The sequence below is a fragment of the Stegodyphus dumicola genome, chromosome 2 (genome assembly GCF_044657685.1).
Source record: "Stegodyphus dumicola isolate Sdum_Otavi_A_Nest chromosome 2, ASM4465768v1".
In the NCBI taxonomy this organism is placed as follows: Eukaryota; Metazoa; Arthropoda; class Arachnida; order Araneae; family Eresidae; genus Stegodyphus; species Stegodyphus dumicola.
The window spans coordinates 225,327,733-225,354,447 of NC_140769.1; the positions used below are offsets into that span (position 1 = coordinate 225,327,733).

Here is a 26,715-nt window from a genome sequence, read left to right on the forward strand (position 1 = left end):
TGTATATTTTATTTAACATTGTTATTACAGCACATAATACATCAATTAATCATAATTAATTTACATTCAAAACTATGATATCACATAAATGTTTTCAGGAGCACAGAAATTATTTTTCTTCTATATAGGCCACAATACAACAAAATAGTCTCCCCCCAATAGTGAATTTTTGAAATTGTAATGACATTTCATGTACATTTTGGAACCTTAAAATTTTCCAAAAGTGCTGTGGGATTTTGTAGTTAGCTGAAATGCAGTTCAGATTCTACTCTGTGACTGATTTTAATTGAGGCTGATGAAACAGCTGATGGTAAAGCTGATGAAACAGACTTGATGATATTTCTCATGCTCAAGAAAGAATTTCTTAATATCTATGTTCTTCTTGAGCTATTTCCAGATCTTTATTGTCTTGTGTATGCTAATGTGTTTATTTTTATAATAATTTTCAATTTCTTCCTGATTTTCGGAGTGATCACTTAAAGAGATATCGATGAGCGCATACTTCACAACAATATTTAACTTCAGAAAACTAGCTTCAATTATATGCAATTACTTTTAATGGCTGATCTTTTCAGTATTAGACGATATGGATTTCAAAAAGCAATGTAAGGTAAAAAAAAAAAAACATATACTTAGATATGCATAATACAGAGTGCTTGCTATCAATTTTCATTCAATTCAATCAATTTTAAATTAAAGAGAGAGAGAGAAAAGAAAAAAAATTACTTTTGTTAAAGAAATACACACTGCAAAATGATAAGTGCACTATAATTCAATTATACTCAAAGTTTACATGTTGCATTTCTTAAACAGAGAGATACAATCTTATATAATTAATTTATAAACACAAAAAGGATAAATTTTTACGAACCTTAATTTATCAGTATCTAACATATACCGTGTTAAATAAGCCATTAATAAGTGAATTGTCATAACATCAACCCATCTCCTTTCCATTCTAGAAGCCCCTTGAGGAGTTTTTGGGCTTTTTTGCCCCTAAAAATTAAAAGAAGAAATTATTATTGCATAAATAATTCATGTGCAAAAAATAAGAAACAAATGCTAAAAGAAAAGCGATGAATGTAAAAAGGGGAACTAAAACATATAATTTACATACATGATGGAGGTTGCATCATTGAATGCAAATAAGCAACCAAAATTAGGATAAAATGCAATCCCGTAGTCACATTACAATCCTTTAAAAGAGGGGCATGCCATACCTATACATCAGTTCACAAGCAGCAATAGTTCCATGAAATCTGAAATAGCCAAAGCAGAAAGCATAAACAGAAGACACCATCTGCACAATGAAATGCTTTGGAGGGCTGGCAGGATGTTGCAAGCTAATGCAAGACAATCTGCTGTTGCGAGAGTACTAAATGTGCATCGTAGTGTTATCAATAGGCTGTGGAATTACTACCAATGGGATCAAAACCCCTGTAGAAGACAAGGGTCTGGGCAGCAGAGGATTATCATAACAGCAGACTATTGCTTCCCGCTGTTATGTGCAAGACACAGATCACTAATAGCACAACAGTCAGTCAACTCTCTCTGCTGCTGCAGGACAGCCCACATTCCAGCAAACTATGTCACATTGACTGCATAAAGTTTGACTGTGCACCTGACAACCTGTGGTATGTATTTGCTTGCCCCCATCGCATGCCTGAGTGCAGATGAAATGAGCCCATGCAATATCACAGCCGGACACCAGAGCAATGGGGCCATGCACTCTTTATGAATGTCCTAAGAAAAGCTGCCTGGTACTCACATTACACATGAGGTAAAACATGAAAACACACATGCAGCCAGCCCATTTGCCTGCGACTTAGGTACCGATTTTTCAGAGAGTGTCAACAAGTGAATAAAAGTAATTAAATAAAAGCATATCTCACGCAGAATTATTAGCTTCAATTTTTAACTGCCTGAGGCAACAAAAATGCTGAAGATGGACTTGGATACATCATTTTAACAATTTGGATTTATTTATAGTGTACCTTATATATAAATTCAAACACTTAGAAATAAATTTTTAGATTAGAAATTTTAATACACTGTAATAAGCACAAGTTTTTAAAGCACACTTGAGATAATGTCCTTCTTTAAAACAATCCAAAATTAATAATAATATCTGAAAGTATAAAATCAAAAAAAAAAAAGTAATCCCTCAAAGAGTCAAAATTTCATTTATGGAAAAGAGTAAATCAAACAAACTAGACAATATTAGCTTTAAAATGTTTTTCATTTGTGTTTCATATTTTTCTCTTAAGTTTAAATTCATAAATTATTTTATATTCTTTTTTGTTTCTTAAATGCAGATGATATAAAAGAAAAATCCTGTAACATGCTTTTTTCCCATAATACCTGATTTTTTTTTTAAAAATTTCATAATTTCATTAACATACTGCTTTCCAATCATCATCTTCATCTTTCAGTTTATAGGTAGGATCTTCTCCAGACACAGGTCTCTCTTTTGGCCTCTGCACTGAAATAAACATGAATGTGAACACATTTTAAAATGTGTCTTCTAAATATAAATAAAGCAAATTTATATAATGAATCTTCTTTGGCATTAATTTTACTGAAGCATGCATGAGAGGTTTCAGTAATAGCCATCTGCATATAATAAGTACTAATCATTCATAACAAATCTTATGTCAGTCCACCCTCTACCAATTTTCTATTCAATAACTATAAACTTTTTTTAAAACAAAAATCTAGAAATAAAGATTACAAAACTAAAATTTCTGATGCAGATACCACATGACTTCCTTGTAGGGAATACCCATTATACACATTTTTTGCACATTTCATTTAAACTTATTTCCTCGAATTTCATTAGAGATATATTTCTAATTCTATCAATTCAGTTCTCACATCACAGAAAGGCAAAAAATAAAAACTGTAAAATACAGAAAAACCTAAACATCAAATATGGTAAAAATAAAAATATAGTAAACCAAAGTGCAAATTTTGCAAAAGATGCAGGCAGGTTCCACTCCTCGGTTTATAGCAGAACCGTATGGAATTGTGACACGATTGTGTATGATATATGGAAAAATAAAGAAAAGCTGTTGAAATTTTACAGCCTCAGTGATTCTAACACCGGAATCTGAAACCGGAAATCTTTGCATGAGGCGAAATCAGCAAACCTCGATGCTATGTACATATAATACAATAAATAATATAATCAATTTATAAATGTAATAATAATTTAATGCATATAATAAATTATTGCAATAATGTATATAATAATTTAATTAAATGTATATAATAATTTAATTAAATGTATCTAATACGCCTTATTTATTTTGCACTTTGAGTCTGAATATTATGATTTATCTTTTCTGACCTGAAATCCGCAAAATCCTAAAATCCGCACAACCTCTGGTCCCAAGCTTTGCGGATTTCTGGACTTCTACTGTAGCATTAGGCTTAGTGGCACTTAAACAACTTTTAAATTGTTGATAATTCTACAATTGCCTGCAGATTAACTAAAGTCACAAAAAACTTAACTGGGACATAAGAACAACATAATTCAATCACTTTTAAAGGAAAAAATGCAATTTACCAATATATATATATATATATATATATATATATATATATAAAAAAAAAAAACTGAGCTCACCAAGGCAGGTAACAGTGCGAGTATATATTGTGATGAAATGTCCAGTCACAGTAAGATAGCTTCTCCACAAAGCAGGTTTAGGGTTACCAGAAAATGGCAAGTGAAGGCATGGTTGCCATATTTGGGGAGAAATCACCTATTTGGCGACATGCCATAGACGAATGGAGAACCTTCTGGAATGAATTCTTACTGGTTTGAACTAGAATGTTCTCGAAGGCAGCCCAAAAGCTATATAAACCCCGCCTGCAAGAGGAGTGAGTCAGTTAGTGCATTGTCTAGCAAGTTGATCATCAGTTGGTCGTCGGAGTATCGCAAATCTAGTGAGTGCATCGTTGAGTCTATTGAGTGTGTTGCGAGTTGTAGTGTGGAGTTTTGAGAGTATGCCAAGTTCCAAGAATGACTGAACCGAGTTGGGAGCTGTACTCTGGTGTTTTGCCATGAAGCTATTTTCACCGTTATAACCTGAATTGCTGATTGTTTGCTGTGTTGCTGATTGTTTCAGCATTTAGTCATAGTTTTTTTATGACTGTGAACGTGCTTTTGGAAAAGTCCTGAGTAATACTGGCTAATAAAGTGTGCTTTGTTACTTCATAAAGTGTCGTCATCAATCACTCCAAATTCATAAACCTGTGCAAAAATGCAACAACTGGTATCAGAAGTGCGTTTTGCGAGAGAATACCAGGAATGCCAGTGACCCGCCTGCAGGAGAAATGAAATTCAAAAACTTCTTAGCAGCTGTAAGAGCAGACTGAAAGAGATGAAGGTAGAGATAAAAGCAGGATATAAAGAGATGACAGCTGAGATGAAAGTCGGACCGGAAGAGATGAAAGTCGATCAAGAGACTTGGAAATGACAATAGTGGCATCTGAAGAAACAACTGATGAAAAAGTAAAGGAAGTAGCTGATGAAGTGTCTGAGAAGAAACAAAGGACAAAACATCTAAAACGATTAAGGAAAGAGAACAAAAAGGTGAAGAAATGAAAGACGGGGAAAAAAGCTTTTAATTCTTAAGTGCCTGAAGAAGAAATGGAAGAAAGTGTTAATACTGTTTGTAAAGATGTAGAAATAAAAGAAATAGCTAGTAAAGCATCTGAAAAAGGTGAAGAAATACTTCATAAAAACAAAGTTCCTGATTCTCAAGTGCCTGAAGTAGAGATCAAAGAAAGTGAAAATGCGACTGTTAAGTTCACAGAAAATGATAGTGGAGTTACGAAGTCGCAGTCAGTAACTATTGAAATAGCTGAAACTGCATGTGATGCAGAGGTGGGAGAAGCTGATGTGCAGCTTAAGCAGTGTGTTATAGTACTGCAAGAAAATAGACCCACTTCACAAACTGGTGTGTGCCTCATAGTGCAGGTTGTGCAGACATGGACTTCATTCTAAACCCGATACTTCTGGTTGTAAAGAATTGGATTCTATTTATAACTCTGATGCAAACAACAGAACTGGTTTCCTGGAAATAGAGGTAAATAAGCATGTACCAACTGTTAAAAGTACCGAGGTAAACTGTACACATGATGCGAATAAACCGCAGAGAGGTGAACAGACTGTTTTAGATCTTCCCGTAGATGAGTCTGTCTGTGGATGAACTGTGATATGCAGAACAAAAATACGAGAACTGCAAAGAAAGAGTATTTGACTCAGGTATAACTTAATGAAAAGCCGGAGGAGACTGAAATTCATTCTAAAGTTTATATAATTTAAAATTGTTATGTGGTTAATTTGTGTATATAACTTGTACATAGTGTAAATAATTGTTTCTTTAATTATGTTATTTGTTTGTTTTCTTACATTTTCTTTGTATCAAATTTGGCTTCTGACCAAGGATTTTACTGCCCAGGCGGTGCAGTCCTTAGGAAGGGGCAGTGTCCAGCCGCAGTAAGATAGCTTCTCTGCAAAATGGGTTTAGGATTGCCATATTTGGCGAGAAATCTCCCATTTGGCAACAAAACTGAAAATATGCCTAGACAGATGGAGAACGTTCCGTATTGAATTCTTACTGGTTAGGACCAGAATGTTCTCGAAGGCAGCCCAAAAGCTATAAACCCTGCCTGCCTGCAGAGTAAGTTAGTCAGTGCCTCGTCTAGTGAGTTGGTCCTCTATTAGTTGTCGGAGTACTGCGAGTCTAGTGAGTGCATTGTCAAGTATATTGCGAGTTGTAGCATGGAGTTTCGTACGTTGAGTTCCAAGAATGACCAAGCCAAGCCGGGAGCTGTAACCTGGTGCTTTTTCATGAAGCTCTCTTTACCATTATAGCCTGACGGCTGGAGTTCCGAGAAGGACTGAACTGAGTTAGGAACTGTACTCTAGTGCTTTGCCATGAAGCTGTCTTCAACATCAAAGCCTGATAGCCTGAAACCTGTGTTGCTGATTGTTTCAGCGTGTTAGTCGTAGTTTTTTGACGACCATTTGTACTTGTACGAATGTACTTTTTGAAGTGTCCTCAATACTGGCTAATAAAACGTGTTTTGATACTTCATCAAGTGTCTTCGTCAATCACTCCAAACTCACAAACACGTGTAGAAACGCAACAATATATAGATATATATGTATATATACTTTTGATGTGGCCAATTGTAACTAATAAGGGAGGCACACAACTGTATGTTTCAGCAGTCTCATATACAAAATTTCAACATTCTACGGCTACTCATTTTTGAGTTTTGCGAGATATATAAATACATACAGACATTACGAAAAAAATCTCTTCTGAATCCATTTTAAATCTATTTTATAATCCATTTTGGAAAAAAGAGTCCTTTATTCAGTCCATATGTACAGATGTTAATCAAAAAGATCATTCAAATGGATTAAAGAATAGTCAAAATGGATATTTTCATTGTATTCAAGACATACAGCAGCGCATACAATGAATTTACCTTCTTACAAACCTCCAATTTATGAATTGCACCATTTTACAGACTATCATGTTAGTACCAAATTTTACAGGCTTTCTTCTACAGTTTTTCTTGACAATTTTACAAGATTTTTGGCAAACCATGTAAGTTTAGAAAATCAACTGCTGAAAATTTTATATCTTATATACGATAAACATTGATAAGATACCTTCTTTTTATTTTAAAAATGTGTTTCTATTTCTCTTTTACTTCTTCAAAAATGCCATAAAAATTAGATTAGGTTAATAAAACACAAAAGAGACAGATTAAAAAAGATAAACATTATATAAATAAAATCAAAAATCTTTTTTTATGATATTAAATAATAACACAACTCCCTTTTGCACTAAGGATTTTTTTTAACCCTTTGATGCGTACGATATTATTTTTATAATTTTTTTAACTAAAAACTCTAGAAATTGAATATTATGATCCTCGAGACAAATAATATATGAATTAAAAAAATATACTCTCGCCCATTGTTCTGTGGGTGGTGGTTGCACTGTGAAACCACCACGCTTCTAGGACTTTGAAACTTACTGATGTAGTAGGAAAAAAAAATTTACCTTTTTCCGCACGTTTCCAATAAATGACAAAATTTATGGATTTTGAAAAAATGTACTTAAGAATTGCATTACATATAATTTTTTTACATTATTTTACAAAGTAAATCGTCAGAAAAAATTTAAAAATTAACATTTATGTAATTTTTCTATAGCAGTGAAAAGATAAGTACCTACATAATAAGGACATTTGGATAAATGGATTAAAAAACTCAATAAAATAAAGATAAAAAGAACTCAGCTTTTTTTTTTTTTTTTTTATTTTTTTATTTTATTTTTATTTTTATTTTTTTTTTATTTCAAAGAACAAATTTTTTTTGTGACACTGTTCAAAGCATGTTTTGTCTCTTTGGTACATGCATAGACCCACGTTGCACGTTTCGCACATACATCTTGTTCTATGAGGTTTCTTCCTTGTGCTACAAAATGTACACTGCCTGGATGTAAATTTCACTGGTATATGTCCAGCGTTATTTAGTTTCTTTTCATTTGGCACATGAAATTTGTATTTTTTTATGTTAATGGGGGGGGGGAGGCTTGGTCTTTTTGGCTTTGGATCGTTCGTTTCCCATTCATACTTATTTTATTCGTATTTCGTCCAAAAATATTCAGAAAATATTTTCAATTTAAATAAAACTTTTATGCAATTTCTATTTTTAATTATAGCAAAGTATATTTAAATTAAATTTAAACCACAGAAAATAATTTATAAAATCACAATACTAGCTTGGGGAGCAAGTGTGTTTATGTCAGAGAAAAGTATTTGGAATAGAAAGACCTTTTTACTGGGCAGGTGCATGTATTGTTTAGTAATAAAATAACTCTGTTGTTTCAAAGCCCTTTATCTATATCCGGGTAAAAATAAACATTCCTATTTGAAAAGCAAGCGAACGCCATTGAGAAGCAAACACCAGTGGTTTCAAGGAGCGACCACAGAGCCTCTAGAGGATTGTAAGCATTGTGACACAATGCTCTAGTGGTGCAGTGGTCGCACCCTGAAACCACATAGCAAATGTCATACATAAAGAGGTTTTCTTATATATATGCAGTTTAATTACTGCAATTTTTTTATTGTTTATGATAGAAATCATGATGTGCAATGACTAACTTTTGAAATTTAAAGTTGTTTATATCAATAAAAGGAAGTTACTTTATCTCATCGAAAACAAATTTTAAAAGGCATCCAATCTGAAGTATTAATACCTAAAACATATATGATTCTACAGTCATTTTTTGTTATTTAAATGTAAAATATCAGTAATCAATTCATTTTCACTCAAAAATTTCGGAAAAAAGAGGAGGAAAAAAATTCGGAAAATGGTGGTTTCAAGGCGCGACCACCACGCGTCAAAGGGTTAATTTGTTATTATGTTTATCATATTTTAATTTTATGTACATTGTGTTTACTTTAGTTTTTTACCACTTATTTCAAAAAGAAAACTTATTTCAAAAAGAAAAACACAAAATATTGAACTTAATATAACACTTACAGGTTTTTGCTAGAAATGGAAGAGCTGCTCTGTAATGCTTTACTCTTAAAGTCACTTCATCTCCCGCTGTTCGTAATACATTCACTGCATCATCATGATTGATACGTTCAAGGCTTATATCATTCACCTGAAGAAATAGTAGTCTTATAACAGATTTCGCATTAAATATTTTATGTGAAACACATACAGTGTTATAAACAAAAATACAGGAATTTAATGAAATTACAGTATACTAAATTTTAAAATAGTTTCTAAAAAAAATTCTTTACAAAAAATAAATAAATTGCAATAGACTGACAACACTTTAAATAAAATCAGCTCAACGAGGAGATTAAAAAAAATCATGATACTCGTATTTATGACAAGTAACTTTTTTATCATATTTAATTTTCTCTTCACTTAATTAAAATATTTGTAGCTCTTTTAAGCTATTCAAACTATATCCTTCTCTACTTTATTAATCTCGCATAGTTTCTAGCTTTATATTAAAAATAATATACACATTTGATTAAAACATGACCAAAATATTTGATTTTATTAGAGACTGCATCAGACTCACTTAATCAATATAATAATCAGACCAAAGTTTATTCTGAAACTGCTATTTTAATACAAATGTGGTTTTATATACAGCTACAAAAGAAGAGTGTTACTTTGAGATAATTTGCACAGAAATACTGTTAATAAACTATGAAATGGTACTTAAAATTTAGACAAATGGAAACATAGGTAAGTTAGAAATCTAAAAGAAAATAAGCAATTGGAAATAAATAAGTCGCACAAAATATCAATTCCATATTGTATTAGTAGACTGAATAAGTGACACAAAACATCCAACTCCACATTGCATTAGTAAGCATAAGACAGAAAAATGGAAGAAAATTATCAACTGGAAATAAATTAATTAAATAAAAGGCCAATTCCACATTATAAAAACAAGCATTATATAGTATATATATTATAATTTATCACATTTTAAATAATTTAGCCTTTTAATTTTCAGTTCTTAATTATGTTTTGAAGTAGGCCTGAAACATCTTTTATAAAACTTCAAAAAATAATGAATGAATGTGAAAAGCAAAAAAAAATATGAATGTGAATGTATAAATAAAACTAAAGTTAGAATTATTTTAAAAAAAAGAAAATATTTCATTAAAAAAAAAAAAAAAAAGGAGCATGCAATTGCATCAGTTAAAGCAGCAACTTAAGAAACTTGAGAAAATGATGACACTAAAATTTAGCAGAATTTTTCCAGCACTGAAAAACTAAATTGAAAACTTATAGTTGTAGCAGTTTTTAAGGCTCTTCTGAAGATGACTGGATTGGGAAATTTTCCAGTCTTTCTCTTTAACTATACTTTTACTGACCTTTTTAGGGGAGTAAATGATTAATGCTATTTTTTTTTTCTTCTTGAAAATTCAATTTCATATTCAGAAAACCTAACTACTCTTATATTTGACCCACACAATGCATAATTTCCTTTTCACAGGCCCACCAGCGGCTGAGCGGTAAAATCGCTGAACACTGGTAGTTCGGTCCGAGGTTCGAATCCTGCGAACGGGCTGGCTGCATGGGCGTTTTCGTGGTTTTCCCCATGTGTAATGTGTATACGAGCCAGTTTCCCTTAGAAAGTCCTCCACGAAAGGCATCCCTCCCCTTAGGCAGATAGCCCTAGTGTGCTTTGCCATATTCTCAACACACCAACACCTTTTCACAGAGATATTATATCAAAATTACTCACATTCAGGAAAGAATGACCTAATTCCATTTCTTTAAGCTCATTAAATTAATTAGAATAAATTTATCTTTTCTTGAATTGTGCAAACTTTACACATCATTGTCATTTGATCACCTATCTTGTAATTTTCTGTTCTTGGCTTTTAAATTTGATCAGATATTTGCTTTGCACGTGCAAACTGTACATCGTCATATATAATGATTAGTTTCCTTGATAGTTTTCCATCTTTGTTAATTTTATATCTAGTGTTAGGAATAGTATTACAATTTCCATTTATTATGCAAAAAATACATAAATCTTAGTATTTAAAAAAAAATTCTGACAAATTAAGAACAGTTGTATTCTATATGCATTATATGGAACTGAATCTTATATTACTGTTTCATTTCATTTCATGAATTTGCTTGTAGACAAAATCTATCCCTAGGATTCATGTATCCTCAAAAGAATGAGGTCAAATACACCTACTCTTTTAAATAAAAATTTATTTTGGATAATAAACAAAGTTAATTTAGTACAGAGATTATGTTAGGACAGCATTTTACGATAATGTAAAATTAAAATTCTTAATTTGCATATAATAGGAAATAATAACATCAAATGTATTTACTTGTCCGAAAAGTAAACTTCCTACATTTAACAAAACCCTTTTCATGTTAAAACTTCTGGAAATAATTACATGTTATCAGATTTTGTGAAAAGATACAGTTTAAATATTTAGCCATATACATTCTAGTAATTTTGGTACACTTTTTATTCATTAGTATTATATTATTATTATATTATTATTTTTATTCATTTCAAGTAGCCTAAGGCAGGGGTCTCAAACTGGCAGCCTGTGGCTACATGCAGCTCCGAAGTAATTTCATGTAGCTCGTGAAGACCATTCAATTAAGTATTTAGATTTCAAGATGTTAATTATTTGACTTTCAAGTCTATATTATTTTCATTACCATTAAAAATGAACATGAATAACACCCAGAAAATCAATAAATGGTGCTGGTGCAAATTAATTTACAATGTAAATTTTTTTATGAATTTTTCTACTGCGAATAATTACTTTGCTTGCAAATACATTACTAAAATATTATTACAGGGTGTAATGTAGCAGGCCTCTCCATGGTGCACCCCCATTAACAATAAATCTGCTATAGTTTTGCCACCCTTTTTCAGTTTTCCAAGAAAGAAAGCAGTGGCTCTTTTCAGCTGTCTGACTGAACATGACTGTTTGCAAGACCACCACTGCAGAATTGGAGTGGTGGATTAACCAAACTTTGTTTTGTGTGACTTTTGTTTTGTGTGACACCAATCTGTCTATGATTTTTGAACATTTATGTAATTGCACTGCACTTTCTCAGTATAAGAACATTGTTAAAAAGTACTGGAGATCCAGGGTTCGTAGACATTTCTGCACACGGAAATTAAGTACTTTTAAGGACTTTTAAGGACCAATTATGATAAAAATTAAGGACCTATGAGCAAACGGGAACTGAATAAATTCAATTGATCATATTATCTATGCCTGAATTTCACTTTTGTAATACCATTCTAAAAATAAAATAGATCCATAAGTAGTACACATTATTACTAAGCATGAATTAATTAACATAACTGTTAATAAGTTTGAGAATAAAATAAACTATGCAATTTATCAAGTAGCTTTAAATATTTTACACTTATGACAGTTGGTCATATTTGAACGTTTATATCGATTTCCTTCTCTTTCAAGCATCTTTTCTAACAATTAGAGATTTGTCTCAATATGCAAACTAATGCTTTCACTAGTTTCTGCATGCTTTATCTCCTAACTTGTCAACCTCTCCATAATGTACCTATAAGGATTTAATTGATCTGGTAAAAGTTAATAAGTCCAAAACACCCGACAGACGTGAAGCATATTATCGCTATATCTGAAATTAACTACAATATCAGACATAGGTTTAAATAAGCCTCTTACTTAAAAAGAACTTAGAACATATAGGCATGTTTTGATGCTAAGAAAATCAATTACAGCTCACGGTGACGTAATTAAACAAGAACAGTCAAATTCAAACTAATAATGTGGACTAGTGGTCAAAGATTATACAATTTAATTGTAATTTAATCTGACTCAATAACCCTATCATATGAGGAAATAGAAATGGGAAATTATAGTAAAGGTTGAAATCGTAAACAATTGGGTAATTTACATAATAACTGCACATATCTTTGAGGAATAATTTTCTTTATGTACTCAGTTTCTTTCTTCAATTTTTTGGATTTAATTAAGGATTTCCGTTATTCTAAAAAACACTAAACGCATTTAGAATGTGCAGAAAAAGCAGCTAATTTTATTTCTTTAGTAATATGAACATTCAGAAGCAATATGAAATATATATAGTAACGGACGGTTACAGAGCTAATGTGGCAGAATTTCTGGAATTTAGTGATACACCGAACAACAAAATCTAGAAATGGCGAAATTTTTAGAATTTAGAGCAAGCATTGGAAGCAGAATTTAGAAAGGCAGTAGGCAGCAGAATTTAGGATCCACAGAGATTGCATCAGGTGGGAAAATGCCTAGTGCCAGCTATGTGTATGATGCATTAAGAAATATTAGATGAATCTTTTAAATTGTAAGTTTTCAATTTCTTTATTAATAAAAAAATCCCTTTCTGTAATGCCTGCCCATGTGATAAGATCAGAAGCATTTTTGATATTTTCCATGCTTCTGTCTAGTGAAAAGTAGAGAAAATAAAGAGAAGATGAACATGTTAAGATTCTAGTATCAGAAGTAATACATTCAAAGAAGTAATACATTCAGAAGTAATACATTCATATTTTCATTGTTTTTCCAGATGTTCTCCCAAAATTAAGAAATTCATTGCAAACTTTCTGTAAAATACATCCACTATGTGTTGATACCATGGAGACATTTTTCATTTTGTCAAATATTTCTCGAATCTTCTAAAATCGTGGGTTTATAAATCTTGTCTTCAAATCCTTCTAAACTTTCCAAGCTGAAATGTCTAAAATCCTAAAGAAAAATTATCCCCACCATTTCTGTAACAGAAAAAAGCCAGAAATATTTTGGAAAAAAGTAGGAGGGAAAAAGTATAAAATTAATTTTATAGAGAAAACTGATGCACATTCTGAGAATTTTGAATATTTTGAGACAATTACACGGGAAAAACTCTTACTAATTAAAAACAAGACATTAATTAAAAACAAGACATTTTGAATTACTTACATAGCTAATTTTGCTTTTGCTAAGAGCTGTTTTGTAAATTGTGCTTTATAGCATTATACTTTGTTTATTTTTCAGATTTAAAATATTGTATAACTTGCCAAAAATGAAACTTTATAATATGACAGCGAAAAATAAAAATGTTTTATTTTAATGTTACTTTTTAAATATAATTTCAATATATTACCATTATTTTAATAAAATTTATCAATGTTACGATGTTTTAAAAAAAATCGTCGAAAAATTCTCAGATTTTGGAATTAAAAAGTTTCTATAGAAACTAATCTTAAAATCGCCAAAATGTTGAAAAGTCGCCAAATTTAGAACCGTTTAACAAAAGAATTCACATCCCCAAAAGCAAAAAGTTGTTTAAGAGCTCTTTACTAGAAAAAATGAATTTCGAAATGCTTATGTTTCACTTCTTGCTTAGAAACTCTAGTATCCTATCATTTATATTAGAAATAGAAACAAATTATTACTCCTGAACCCATTCAAAAGATTATCATATAGACGGCAGTGAATTGCCAAAAATATTCCTCAAAATGATAATTCACACTCAAAATGACAGTCATAAAACAGACAGAAATTTCAGATGATTAAAATTAAGGACCTTCTGTTGATTTTGGCCAAAATTAAGGACTTTTAAGGACCAAAAATCTATTCCAAAAAATCTAAGCACTTTTAAGGACTCTTAAGGACCATACGAACCCTGAGATCCCATGAACTAATGGCTTAAGTGCTAATGTTTGGCATTTGTAAAATAAATTATTTGTTAACAGCTTTTCTCCACAACTGAAAGCTAATAAGAAAAGAATCTGACTGACCGCCAAGCACCTACAATCCGTAATGAAGGTAATTTCTTGTAAGTTCTCTCCAAGGTTATAAACTTTATTGGAATTGAAACGCCATCAGTTGTCAAGAAATAAAGAAGTGTATAATTACATTTATTTATGCATCAAAGGAAAATTTAGTAAATAAGAGAATAGGTCGTCATTATATATTCTAAAATTTTGTCTCGCAAGGAATCATTTTTCAGAAAACTTAATGAAGTTTTCATAATTTATTTACTTTTAGTTTAAATTAAATTACTTAATGGCTAATGAAACATGTTAGAATTATTTGAAAGAAATGTTAGTTTAAGAATTTAATATTTAGCTGGCAATATACTTAAATTACAAGATGTCATCAGCAAAGTGAGCAAAATTTATAATTTATTTTAAATATCTTTTATTTTATTAATAAAACTTTTCATTATAGGGAAAAAAATCCTGGTCCATCAGCTGTTTTCAGATTATGAGTATGGCCTGCATGCAATTTGAGTTTGAGACCCCTGACCTAAGTGATTAAGTACCCCCATCATCCCTAATATAAATTTAAAATAATTTTCTCAGTTAACTTACCATTAGTATGGCATCCCCAACAAAAAGGTCTCCTGTCTGATCAGCTAGCAATGAAAAACAAACAAATCAATTGCACACTGATATAAAATGATATTATCAGAAATATCAAATACTTTTATTTTAAACCTTGTTTACATAATTCAATATCACAATTGATTCTTAACTAATATACAATTTGGAGGCTCAAACGTCTAATTGTCAAAAGTACTGAGTTATAATTTTTCTCCAATATGTAATAAGTAATTTCTCTTTATTTACTAAAAACCTTACTAATAATCTAAACAACTGATTAATACATATAGAATATGTTAAATGCATCAGATCATGAGCAGACAACTTTTCAAAGCTTCTCAGCAGTATGACCAACAAAAATATCTCAAATATCTCATACATAATTAAATTATTATTATTATGGCATCATGTTATCAATATCATTACATCAGCTTCTTAATCCAAAAGATCTTTATTAGAAAAATATAAATATAAAAAATTTAATATAAGCAGTGAACTTATGTTTTAAAGGTCAGTGCATCTATATATCACTTAATAGACATGAATATATTTATGAACATAAATATTTAAGACTATAACAAAAGAACATATTTAAAGATTTTGAAATGTTTGCTCTTATTTCTTAAGGAGACGTCACAAACAAGGAAATACATATGACAAGAACATCATCGAAAGGTATAATTTATAAAATTCCACTAAAATGAACTTCCCTTACCTTGTTATAATTAATTATAACTTTATATTCCAGGTACAAACATTCAGCATTGTGAGATATGTACTAATACTCAAAAAAGAACTTTGCAAGCTCTGTGTCATATGGCAATTTTTCTTCATTCGTTTACTTCCAATAGTTTTGGGTGATATTTTTAGACACACCTTCTTTATGAATACAATTTGTTAGCGAATATTAAACCTATCTCTACAGTTTCTACAGATAATTTTGTATCATTTTGCATATACACATTAATTTTACTTTATACATGCTGTGAATTCATCAAATTTTTATTATTGGTTATATGTTAATTTATTTTTAATTTTATACATTATTTATTATGATTTAATAGATTTTTTTCATACTAATTTTTCGTACAAACTACTGAAAATATTTCTTCATTTTTATATCACTTTAATTTGCAAATATTTCATGAAAAAGCTCAAATTGTGGCTAGCAACAGATTCCTGAATCCTAAAAATCCATTAAAATGTTTTGATTAAATAATAAACAATTTATCAACAAAACTTGTAAATATATAGTATCGCAAGAGATTCTGAAATATATTAAACTCAAATTATTCAGTCCAAATTTTTGATACAACAAGTATTAACAGAAAAATACACATGCAAACTTTCTACAACATCATTTGTAGTAAAACAATTTAAAAAGGATCTTATTAAGCATCCAAAATTTAAGGTATTATGGGTACTCAACATAATTAAATGGCTAAAAATTATTTATAATACAAACATACAAAATACTTTTTTAATTCCTTCAATGGAAAAAAAAAATGATAAATACTAATGACGAAAAGTTCTAATGACAAAAAATAATAAATGATAAAAGATAGTATTTTGCATATTTAACATAACTTTAGTTCCAAAGTTTAAAAATAATGCTCACCAGCTTGATCTTTAAATATTCTAGATATTAAGATTGGAAGTTTATTTTCTGCTCCTCCCTGAAAGACAGCAGAGAAAGAATGTTAAAAATTACCATAAGATTACTGAAATTTATAAATTATTTATGTATGTATTATTAAATAATGAAGAATTTATGTTTCTTGCATTGTGTAAAGATGGCACACCTAGAATCACAAAATTTTAAATAAGTTCTATACCCAAACATTTGTACTTTGTAAAGCACAAATTTTGAATTTCAAGTTTTTTTAAAATTTATTTCATGCTTTGTTTAATGAATTATTAATTAACAAACTCAGTGATTTAAAAAGAAAATGTTGCTGCTCTGCAAAGCATAAAATAATTTATGTTTCAAATTTAATCAGAAACCTCAGTTATTTAAAAGAAATGTGATGTCACTCGGTAAAGCATAAGATATCCATGTAAATATAGTAGGAAGAAGGACTACCATTATAACTTTCAGAAAGAGTACTTTAAATGCTTTCACATCACAATTTCAGTAATAATAATAACATACTAACAAAAACAGACTGGGTTTTATTCCTAAAAAACACAGGAACCTAATGATGTATTGCATAATCTGGAAAAAAAAGAATAATAGAACACAGATTATGAATTAGCATTAAAGCAAAACTTTCAGGGAAGGAGGGGGGATTTTTCAGCATCATTATGACTTCAAGAATAAAAACCAAAATGTAATGTGATGTTAAGATAACATTTCTAAATGCAGACTATAAAGAATACATGAAATAACCAAAATAGTGTTAAGAAAAATTAGCCCATTTAAAAAAAAAAAAAAAGATTTTTGTAATTTAAACTACTTGGCAATATCACGGATTGTGAAAATGAATGAAATATCATTATACAATGTTTATATTTATAAGTTTATATTTGTGAAACAGGATAATTGTAGTTAATTTTTCTTTCAGCATTCATAACTGAGGAGTTTACTTATTTTTTATACGGTTTCCTGTTGATTAACCAGTTATTAATTTGCCTGCACTTTCACTTACTTCCATCAGTTCCTACCAGTTACATTAGTTAAATGTATAAATATGCACAGAGTTCTTAAACTTGGAAAGAAAGCTTTTGGCTGGCTAGGATCATTCTACTTCCCTTGCCTGTCGGTTAAATTTATTGAATTAAACTTCAACTAGCTACTTTTGCTTCCCAAATACTTATCAAGCCAAGATTTAATAAAAATGTTAAATTTGTATTTTTAATTCAATTTGAATTTTAATACACTGTTTTGAATTTAAAATAAGCAGCACAGTTTTATTTCCATTATACTTTCCAGTTTAACTATCCGACATGTTAATGGATAACAAACTATGACATGTTAATGGATAGCTTTCCCAACTGTCCACATTGCCGGTTTCCCAACTGTCCACATTGCCGATCCACATCATTTTAAAACTTCGAGTAGTGAAAGAAATACAAACCTTTTGTATTTTACTTTGAATGTGGAAAAAAGTGTTAAAGAGCAATAAATGTTTATAATTTAAACCACTCTACAATTTAAACTACTCATCATTAAAATAATCAGAAATTCTAAGTTACATATTACAAAACAGGGCTATTACTATAATTTACATTCTCCTCAATATTCATAGTTTACAAATTGTTCAAAAAAAAAAAAACTGAAAGAGACGCAGTAAATATACACATTATCGATGCATTTCTCACATCAATATTCCTGTTGTTCAAAATGCAGTTTATATCCAAATCAAATTTTTAAAATAATATTAATTCCACATCATTTGATAAGAAAGAAAATCAAAAAAAAGGTACATTGATTATACTAAATTAAGAGAAAGCATTAATGTCATGACACACTAATGAGAAATATTTTAATGTAAGATCAAAATCTAATGTGAAACTGGAATGCATAGAATGTATATTATTTTATATTGTATCAATAATTCAATCGTACATTTTATACAGAGTACAAACACTGGACAAGTAAGGAATCCAACACAAACAAATACATGAAACATTTTAAGCAAAAGCAAACATTTTAAAACAAAACTATCATTTTTAAAAATTTTGAAGTATCTTAAAAATACTATGGATATGAAATTAACAATATTGCTAAGTAACAATTAATATCAAATGATGTATTTGTATTACTGACATAAGCCCAGAATGTACTTTATAATACCAAATAACAATACTAAGAGGAAATTCTACAATGAAAGAAAGCTATAACAAGAAAATTGTGATAAATACTATCAACTAGTATTATAAAACCCTCCAGGAAAAAAGGGATCATCAAATATTTAATAATTACAGTCTCAAATGAAAAAATGGGTATGATTTTCAAGTGACAGGTAGCACAATGAGTTTTACTAACATAAACCAACTGAAGTACTAAAATTTTGAAATCTGAATAGAAAATCATTTAATATACATAAACATGGCTATAGCTATTTAAAGCTGACAAATAAGCAAAAGATAAGCACAAAAACAAAGACTAATGCCATACCCTATCACATGATTTGAGGTATACTACCAACCATTAAAATTGTTACACCAGGAAGGCAGCATGCAATAAATGTTAAATCTGCATGAAAGAAACTACATTTGGGATATGCAAATGATTAGTATTCCAGAGCATGCACACAAAGCAGGTATGACTAATGCCATCTACATCTAGTGTACAAATGGGAAGATTGAACAGTGAGTTACTAATATGGAAATCACATTTGAACATCAGTTATTTGAGTAAAGATTGTGTTACACCTCATATAAGAAGAAGGAATTCCTACCGACACATGTTACAATTTGAATGTGGCTGGATTGCAGCCCATTGGTTCCACAACAGTGATGTTCATGTTGGTCAGGATCTCATTATTATCAAGTGAATATGGAATCAGTGGGTCAAGGAGGGCCATACTGAATCCCATGCAGGATCTCAGCAGTCCCAGGCACCTAAAATACTGGTATGGGTTGCCACTGAGTACACATCCCGGTCACCTCTTCCTTACATAACCGGCAATGTGGACAGTTGGGATTACATTTCTGACATGTTAAAGGTCTGCGACTGTACCCTATCTTCAATCCCTATCTGTACCCTATTTGCACGACATAATCTTTCAATGATAACGCATGATCGCATGGTGCTCGTGCTATCCGCACCTTCCTCAATACAGAAGATGTTTGACTGTTGTGCCAGCAGCATGTTCTCCAGATCTCTCACCCATTAAGAACATCTGATCATGGTTTATCAATAAGTTGGCATGCAGCCACTCAACAATTGATGAACTCTTTATTGGAGCTGCTTGGGATGAAGTATTCATATGTGCCATTCAAGCTCAATTTGAATCGAAACCCAGCTAGGGTACAGTCATTGTTGCTGCCAGAGGTGGCAGCTCTGTATAAAAATTTTGTATGTTGTGTACCTTAAACCACTTGCAAATATAATCCCCCGAGTGGCATGACTGCCTTTATCCAGTCATGATATTTTTTGTCACTTGTATATATTAGTTTACAGTTTAAAATATTTTTCTTTCTTCCTTTAATGATATAAATGTCATCTTAATTAATGGAGGTTTATGAAGACAGAGGCTGAAATAAGTATTTATGCAAATGTAGCTAATAAATGCTGTTTAAATACAGGTTTTCATGAGCAGGTCCAAAAAGCCATCCCAATCATAGGATTATTTGTATCGTCTTCCATACATATACAATAAATAAGTTTTAGCCATTTTCTTTCCTTTATAGTGTAACAATTTTAATGGCCAGCACTATATTTAATGAACTATAAAACTGTAAAATTTATAAACTGTAATAATAAAGAGATGATTATAAAGTAGCTTACTAATTTTCTTTCAGTTTCACTCTTCAATTTTCTTTTTATAATAATTTAATAAACAAAAATGGAACAAGTACACTTGTAAGTATTAATTACCAAAGAAAGAAATACTAACATAAATACATACAGATGAAATACTAATAATGTGATTACAACTGTTATCTCTAACATGTATTTCAGTATTTAAAGTGCATGATGCACAGGTACTTAGAAGGAGTCAAGATGAAAAATTTTAAGAAGAATTGTTATGAAAGTGGCTACAAGATTTTGTCTGTAAAAATTAAATTCAGAAAGTTAAGACTTCAAATTTCTGAAAGTGAACTCAAGGTTATGTTTAGAACTTAAATATCAAGGCTCATTTAAGCCTTTTTATGTGATAGTTAAATTCTGATGGGGAAAGATATAATGTCCTGTTTAAAGTTTTATTAACAGCTTTATTTTATTTATTTATTTATTTATTTTAGCCTTTTGTGAATTCTCTTATTTTTCCTTGCATTTCCTCACCAGGATGTATATTAAATAGATGAACGAAAGTATTTAAATCAAACAGGTTAGACAGAGCACAATTTTGCTAGTGAAGTGTGCATTCACTATTTTGTCCTCCAACTGTTATTCTTAGTAGCAGCTACACATTCTGGTCATCTAGTTATGCTAGGTTTAATTTATTTTTGTAGTCTAGCACTACATTAACTTTTAAATTTATTGTTATTGCTTAAGTTCTCACTGCAAGTGGTCGGTGTTTTTGCATGAGCACGTAAGTCCATATAATTGATCAAATGCACAAGAAATAAAATAAACCACCAACTTAAATAAATAAACTGTTATGCAGTTTGTGATAAATAAAGGGTCTTTGATACCCTTTCCCTGTTGTGCTCATCTTCGCACCTGTGTGAGAAGTCACCAGGTGCGAACTATAGGTAGATCTAGTTACGATTTAGTAATTCTTTTAAGTTGGTGGCTTATTTTATTTATTTTTTTTAATTTAGTGAGACACTCATTTATTTTAACAATGAGATAATTATTTCAGTTATAAGCAGATATTTATTTAATAGCTTCTAAAATTTTCCCTCTATTTTGTTTAGACTGTATATATCAATTTTTCTAAAAACTTTTCATTTTAAAATTATTAAGTAGCATTTGAAATAAAATACATTATAAAATAAACATAATGAATACTTTTTAATACAGCAATTCATTTTCAAACATAAAACTTTGGTTACACTTTAAAGACATATTGTGCTTCATTAAATCAATTTTATGTACTCTCAGTTGACATTTACATAGCTTGCAATAAGCTTTTTTGACTGTTTTCAATCTTCATAGCCAGTCCTCAAACATAGTTATTTTAAGACAAGGATTTTGAGAGGGAGTGCTAAATTTGTTCACCTTACTCATTCATAATTTAGTTATACATTAGCTGTAATCTGACTTTATAATCCTATTAACAGATTACCAAAATATTAAACAAAGAAATCACAGAAACACGTAAAAACAGCAACGACTAGTGTTGAAAACTGAATGCACATGTGCTGCGATTGCAGGGTTGCCAGTTGCCAACATTTATTTAAACATAATTAAATAATTATTTTTTACTACAAATTAGTTTTAATATATACAATACAATAACACATATATATTCTACAACATATAAAAAAAATGTAAGTAACAGAAAATCGAAAAAATCACATAGACATAAATTTTTTTTGTCAAAAAAAGCAAATTTGTAAAAAATCACAGGATCTGGCAATATTGCTTGGAAAACATTTTGACAAGATCACAATGCACCAAACAAAATAAGTCAAGTATTAACAGATTTTTATTAAATGAAAGCCATGGAACATATACAGGTTTATTGTTGGATAGAATCTAGTACAGAGTACATATTAGTCTTGCATAAGTATATGAATGGACTAGAAACATGAAAATTAGTATCACTAGTGTGAAGGATTCTCTTTAATGGCTCGAGCAGTCTTGAAAAACAACACTGTAGCCATGAAGAATGTAATGTGGAAAAACCAGTGCATTTATGATGATGAATGTGGTATTATTATTAGACATTAATGTTGCTTCGCCTTTACATAATTTATGGTGAACTGAGCAAAGTGTGTGTAAGATGGATATGCAAGGCCTTAAGAAAAATGTGTTAATGCTTCCTGAACTTTTCTAGCAGTATAATGTTGATAGTGAAACATTTTTTACAATATATTGTCACTTCACTTAAAAAGCTCAGTTCATGTCTGAGTGGAACAAAAATCCAGAAAGATGATAAGGTTCTGCCAGCAATGCATAAATGATTGTACACATGGCAGAAATAATTCATTTCCAGCAGTAGCTAAAGGATCGTTCAGACTGGGGTTTATCTGAGCTAATGGAGTCAGTGTCATGTGTTGACTAGCTCTGCTATACCTGCAGTTCAGATTTATCGACTCGCTGCCCTATGGGAAAAACTGGTTTTGAAGATGGGTCAACTATGTCAGATGTTTCCGTTAGCTCAGATAAACCCCAGTCTTAATGGCCCTTAAGAGCTTATCAAGTACTAACATATATGTATCGAACAAGATGCATAGCAATGTGTTAATTATTTCAGTGTTTGTAATTAATATCCTGCAAACAAAAAAAAAATGTAGTTTACCATTGAAAATAGTAATATTTATAATCAACAGCAGCTACCTAAGATTAACATGAAAAATTACCTTTATACTTAAACCTAAACCTCCAATTTCCTGCCTTACTACTTTTACAATTCTTTCCTGGAAAAGAAAGCATAAATGCAAATGAATAAATTTGACTTCATTGTAAGAGGGGTGTTTTTTAAATAAGGACCATTTGAAAATAAAAACCAAACGAAAGAAAATTTTCAAAAATCAATTTTTTTTTCAGATTCTACATACGTTTCTCTATTTTTCAACATAATTGCCAAGTTTGTTTAAACACTTATCATAACTGAGAACTAGATTTTGAATACCCTCTTCACAGAAAGTTGGCGCCTGCTCCGATAACCAGGAGATCACAGCAGTTTTTACGTCCTATACTAGACACTTCAGGAAATTTGTTTGAAAGAGTGCTTATGACGAAGCGTCTGTTCTCAAGAATTTTCGCTTCAACTGAAGCCACTATATCGTCTGTGATCACAGATGGGCGGCCGGAATGAGACTCATCATGGACATTGTCGAGGCCAGCTTTGAAATCTCTGACCCATTTACGCACTTTGCCTTCACTTACAGCAGTTACACTTCTGTAAATTACACAAATCTGCCAGCGATTGTCTGCAGGAGACAGGTTTCTTGCCTACAAAAAAGTATCACTGACTCTACCTTGAATGGGGGGGGGGGCTATTCGATAATCTTGAACATTTTAAAGACACAGAACAGACAGTACAGGTTACCTACACACAGGATGCAACTGAGCACAGTTGTTTCCAAGGGATGCCGGGACAAGACGCAAGCATTTTTTACCGCCCATTCGGCACATATTACCATATACAACAAAATGGTCCTTACTTTAAAAACACGCTATGCATAATAAAAACCATAGATGACACAGAATTTGATAATACTCATACTTTTTTTTACTTCGATCAGTTATCACAAATTAATATAATCAACATCCGATTTTCTGTACCTATATACAGAGAATTTTCCCCAAGATGATTATCCGTAGTTCCAAATAATTTTGCTCTACTGAGGAGGTGATTGTCTTATAGCACTAATAATGATATTTTGTTTATATTCTAGCACTAGTGTCTACCAGAAAGTTATGTCTGCTTTTGGAATAAAACAAAATACAAACTTTTCTTACCGTCAATAAACTTTAATTAAATAATATAATTGCCATTATTATTAATGACAGCATGAGGGCCAACATTGCCAGCATGAGGGCAATTTGTACAGTACAAAGTCTGAAATCCGGATGTCCATTATCCGGAATGATCTAAAATCTGGACCTCAAAACCACCACCGTTTTCTCATAGGCTTTACGCATGCGCATTTGATTCCCTCCCTCCATGCATAATAAAACATCTGGAGAGTCTTGATTCTTAATTTCTCTTCAACGCTAAATAAAATACCTTGTTATTGAAGAAATACTAATTTTAGCATAAATTTGTACAATCAGTAATTTGGCTCTGTTGCTGCATATCTGCTTGGCACAAATCTCAAATCGAAACATTCCACAGAGATAATCGTTGATCTGACACCAACCTGGAGAATCATTATCTATTATACTTTCCTTTCATCATCGCATGTTTTTCAAAACATGACAACTTGAGTAATGACTCATCAATGCTTAAAAAATTTTTTATGTTATTAATTGAATAATAAAGGAGTATGGTAACCTTTTATGTTGACAGTACGCTTGGCAATTATTACAGATTTAAATTAAATGTGCTAAAAATGTTGACGAGGAAACATTTACCAAAAATTTCTTTTCATATGCTAAAAATAAATTTTGTTAATGATACTCATAGACCCAAAGATTACATTTAGGGCTATTTGAATTAAGAATAACTGATTTGTTATTCACATAAACCCAGAACCAGTGCCAGAGCTTGTAAGGAAACACCGAATCGCAGAATTTAGGACCCACAGAGACTGCATACGGCAGTAAGATATCTAGTGCCAGCCCTCAATAAGGCTTAAGTATATGTGGGAATGTATTCATTCAGAACTCTGATCAGCCTTAAGTATGTGCAAGAAATAGAGATAAGCATAATAAATTCCTAAACTAATACAATTCAGGCTTAAATCTCTCAGTGCACGATAGAAGCAAAATAAAAATTTAACGAAACAACTTGTCGTTAGTCGTCAAGCTCATGATGCATAGCCAAATATGTATAGTGAAGGATAGCTAAATTTGATGATGATAGCTACTAATTTTAAAGGTTTTTGGATATCGCAAAACAAAGGTGACATGATCCAATTAATGAATTTTGTAATGAAATGTGGAGAAGTAATAAATGAAGATGATATAAAAGAAGTTTTTCATTGTGATGACAATACTTCTCAATCATAAATTAATTAATCTGTAGTATGGTTCTAGATCCAGAAAATACCTCTACCAATAGTGAAGAAAATGACAGAGAAGTTACTGAAAAAGGAAAATTTCTATTGACAATTTATTTGAATTTCTCGAAACAGCAGTTACAGGACTTCAACAATGTAACTAAACAAGATATTATGTCTGTCTATAGAATTAAAGAGAAAGTATTAGCATAAAAAATGAAGCAACTTAAACAATTTACACTGAAAGAAATGTTTAATAAGGTAAACAAATAAATATTAAGCTTTTTTTTTTTTTTTTTGTAAATTTTGATACACTTTAGATCATAAATACTTCATTATTTCATAAATCACAATTTCATATTTTTAATTTTATTACATGCCATCTTACTAGATTTAAATTGATGATCTAATATCTGGAAAAATCCCAAATCCGGAATCGCCGAAGTCCCAATGAGTCCGGATTTTGGACTAACTACTGTATATCCCATTTTTGAAAAATGTATCTTTTGATGGAAAAAATTGAACCAGTGCTTGCTTGATATCTCCTTCATTTTTGAAATTTTTGCCCTTCAAGAAATTTTGTAAGGACAAAAACAAGTGATAGTTGGAGGGTGCTAACTACCAGGAATATGGTGGATGTGACCGAATTTCCCAACCTAGTTCTGCAATTTTTTGGCGAGTCCCCAAAGCAGCATGTGGTCTGGCATTATCATGATGCAGTATAGTGTTCTTCCTATTGAACATCGCCAGACCCTTTTCTTGGACTGCTGTCTTTAAATTATCCAGTTGCTGGCAATACTTCTCCAAGTTGAGCTTTTCATTTGGTTTTAAATGTATTGGTCCTCGAATGTCCCACCATATACACAACATTCTTTTATTCAAAGTCAAATTTGGTTTAGAGGTGGAGGGGCTAGGTTTTCCGGGTTCACAATATGCCCTTTTCCTTACGATGTTTTCGTAGGGTATTCCACTTTTCATTCCCAGTTATCCCCCGGTTCAAGAAGGGCTTGATTTTGTTCAGAGCAAGCAGAGATGTGCATATGACAACTCAATCATCCAAATTCTTCTGACTTAATTTATGCGGCACCCATCTTGAATATTTCTGCACCAATCCTATCTTCCGAATATGGTCTGAAATGGTTTGCTGAGCTGAATTAAGCCTTTCTGTGATCTCAAATGTTGTCAGAAAAGGATATTGCTCCAACATGGTCTTAACAACATCGTCGTCGATCAAAGATGGTCACCCAGAACGGCTTACCAGAAAGATAGAAATCACCTGTTTCAAATTTTTTTAACCATCTTCTGCATGTTT

General features: G+C 30.9%; 1 protein-coding gene across 2 annotated transcripts in view; it reads right to left on the reverse strand.

Annotated features, from left to right (window-relative positions):
• Window positions 1-26,715, reverse strand: part of Syn2 (Syntrophin-like 2) — a 115,378-nt gene that overhangs the window by 68,067 nt on the left and 20,596 nt on the right. For both annotated transcript variants that reach the window (XM_035362205.2, XM_085811819.1), the window contains exons 3-8: window positions 23,097-23,153; window positions 16,573-16,630; window positions 14,943-14,986; window positions 8,579-8,705; window positions 2,403-2,482; window positions 872-996 (exon numbers count right to left, since the gene is read on the reverse strand). In XM_035362205.2, the coding sequence (XP_035218096.1) occupies window positions 872-996; window positions 2,403-2,482; window positions 8,579-8,705; window positions 14,943-14,986; window positions 16,573-16,630; window positions 23,097-23,153 (491 nt within the window). The remainder of the gene's footprint in view (window positions 1-871; window positions 997-2,402; window positions 2,483-8,578; window positions 8,706-14,942; window positions 14,987-16,572; window positions 16,631-23,096; window positions 23,154-26,715) is intronic.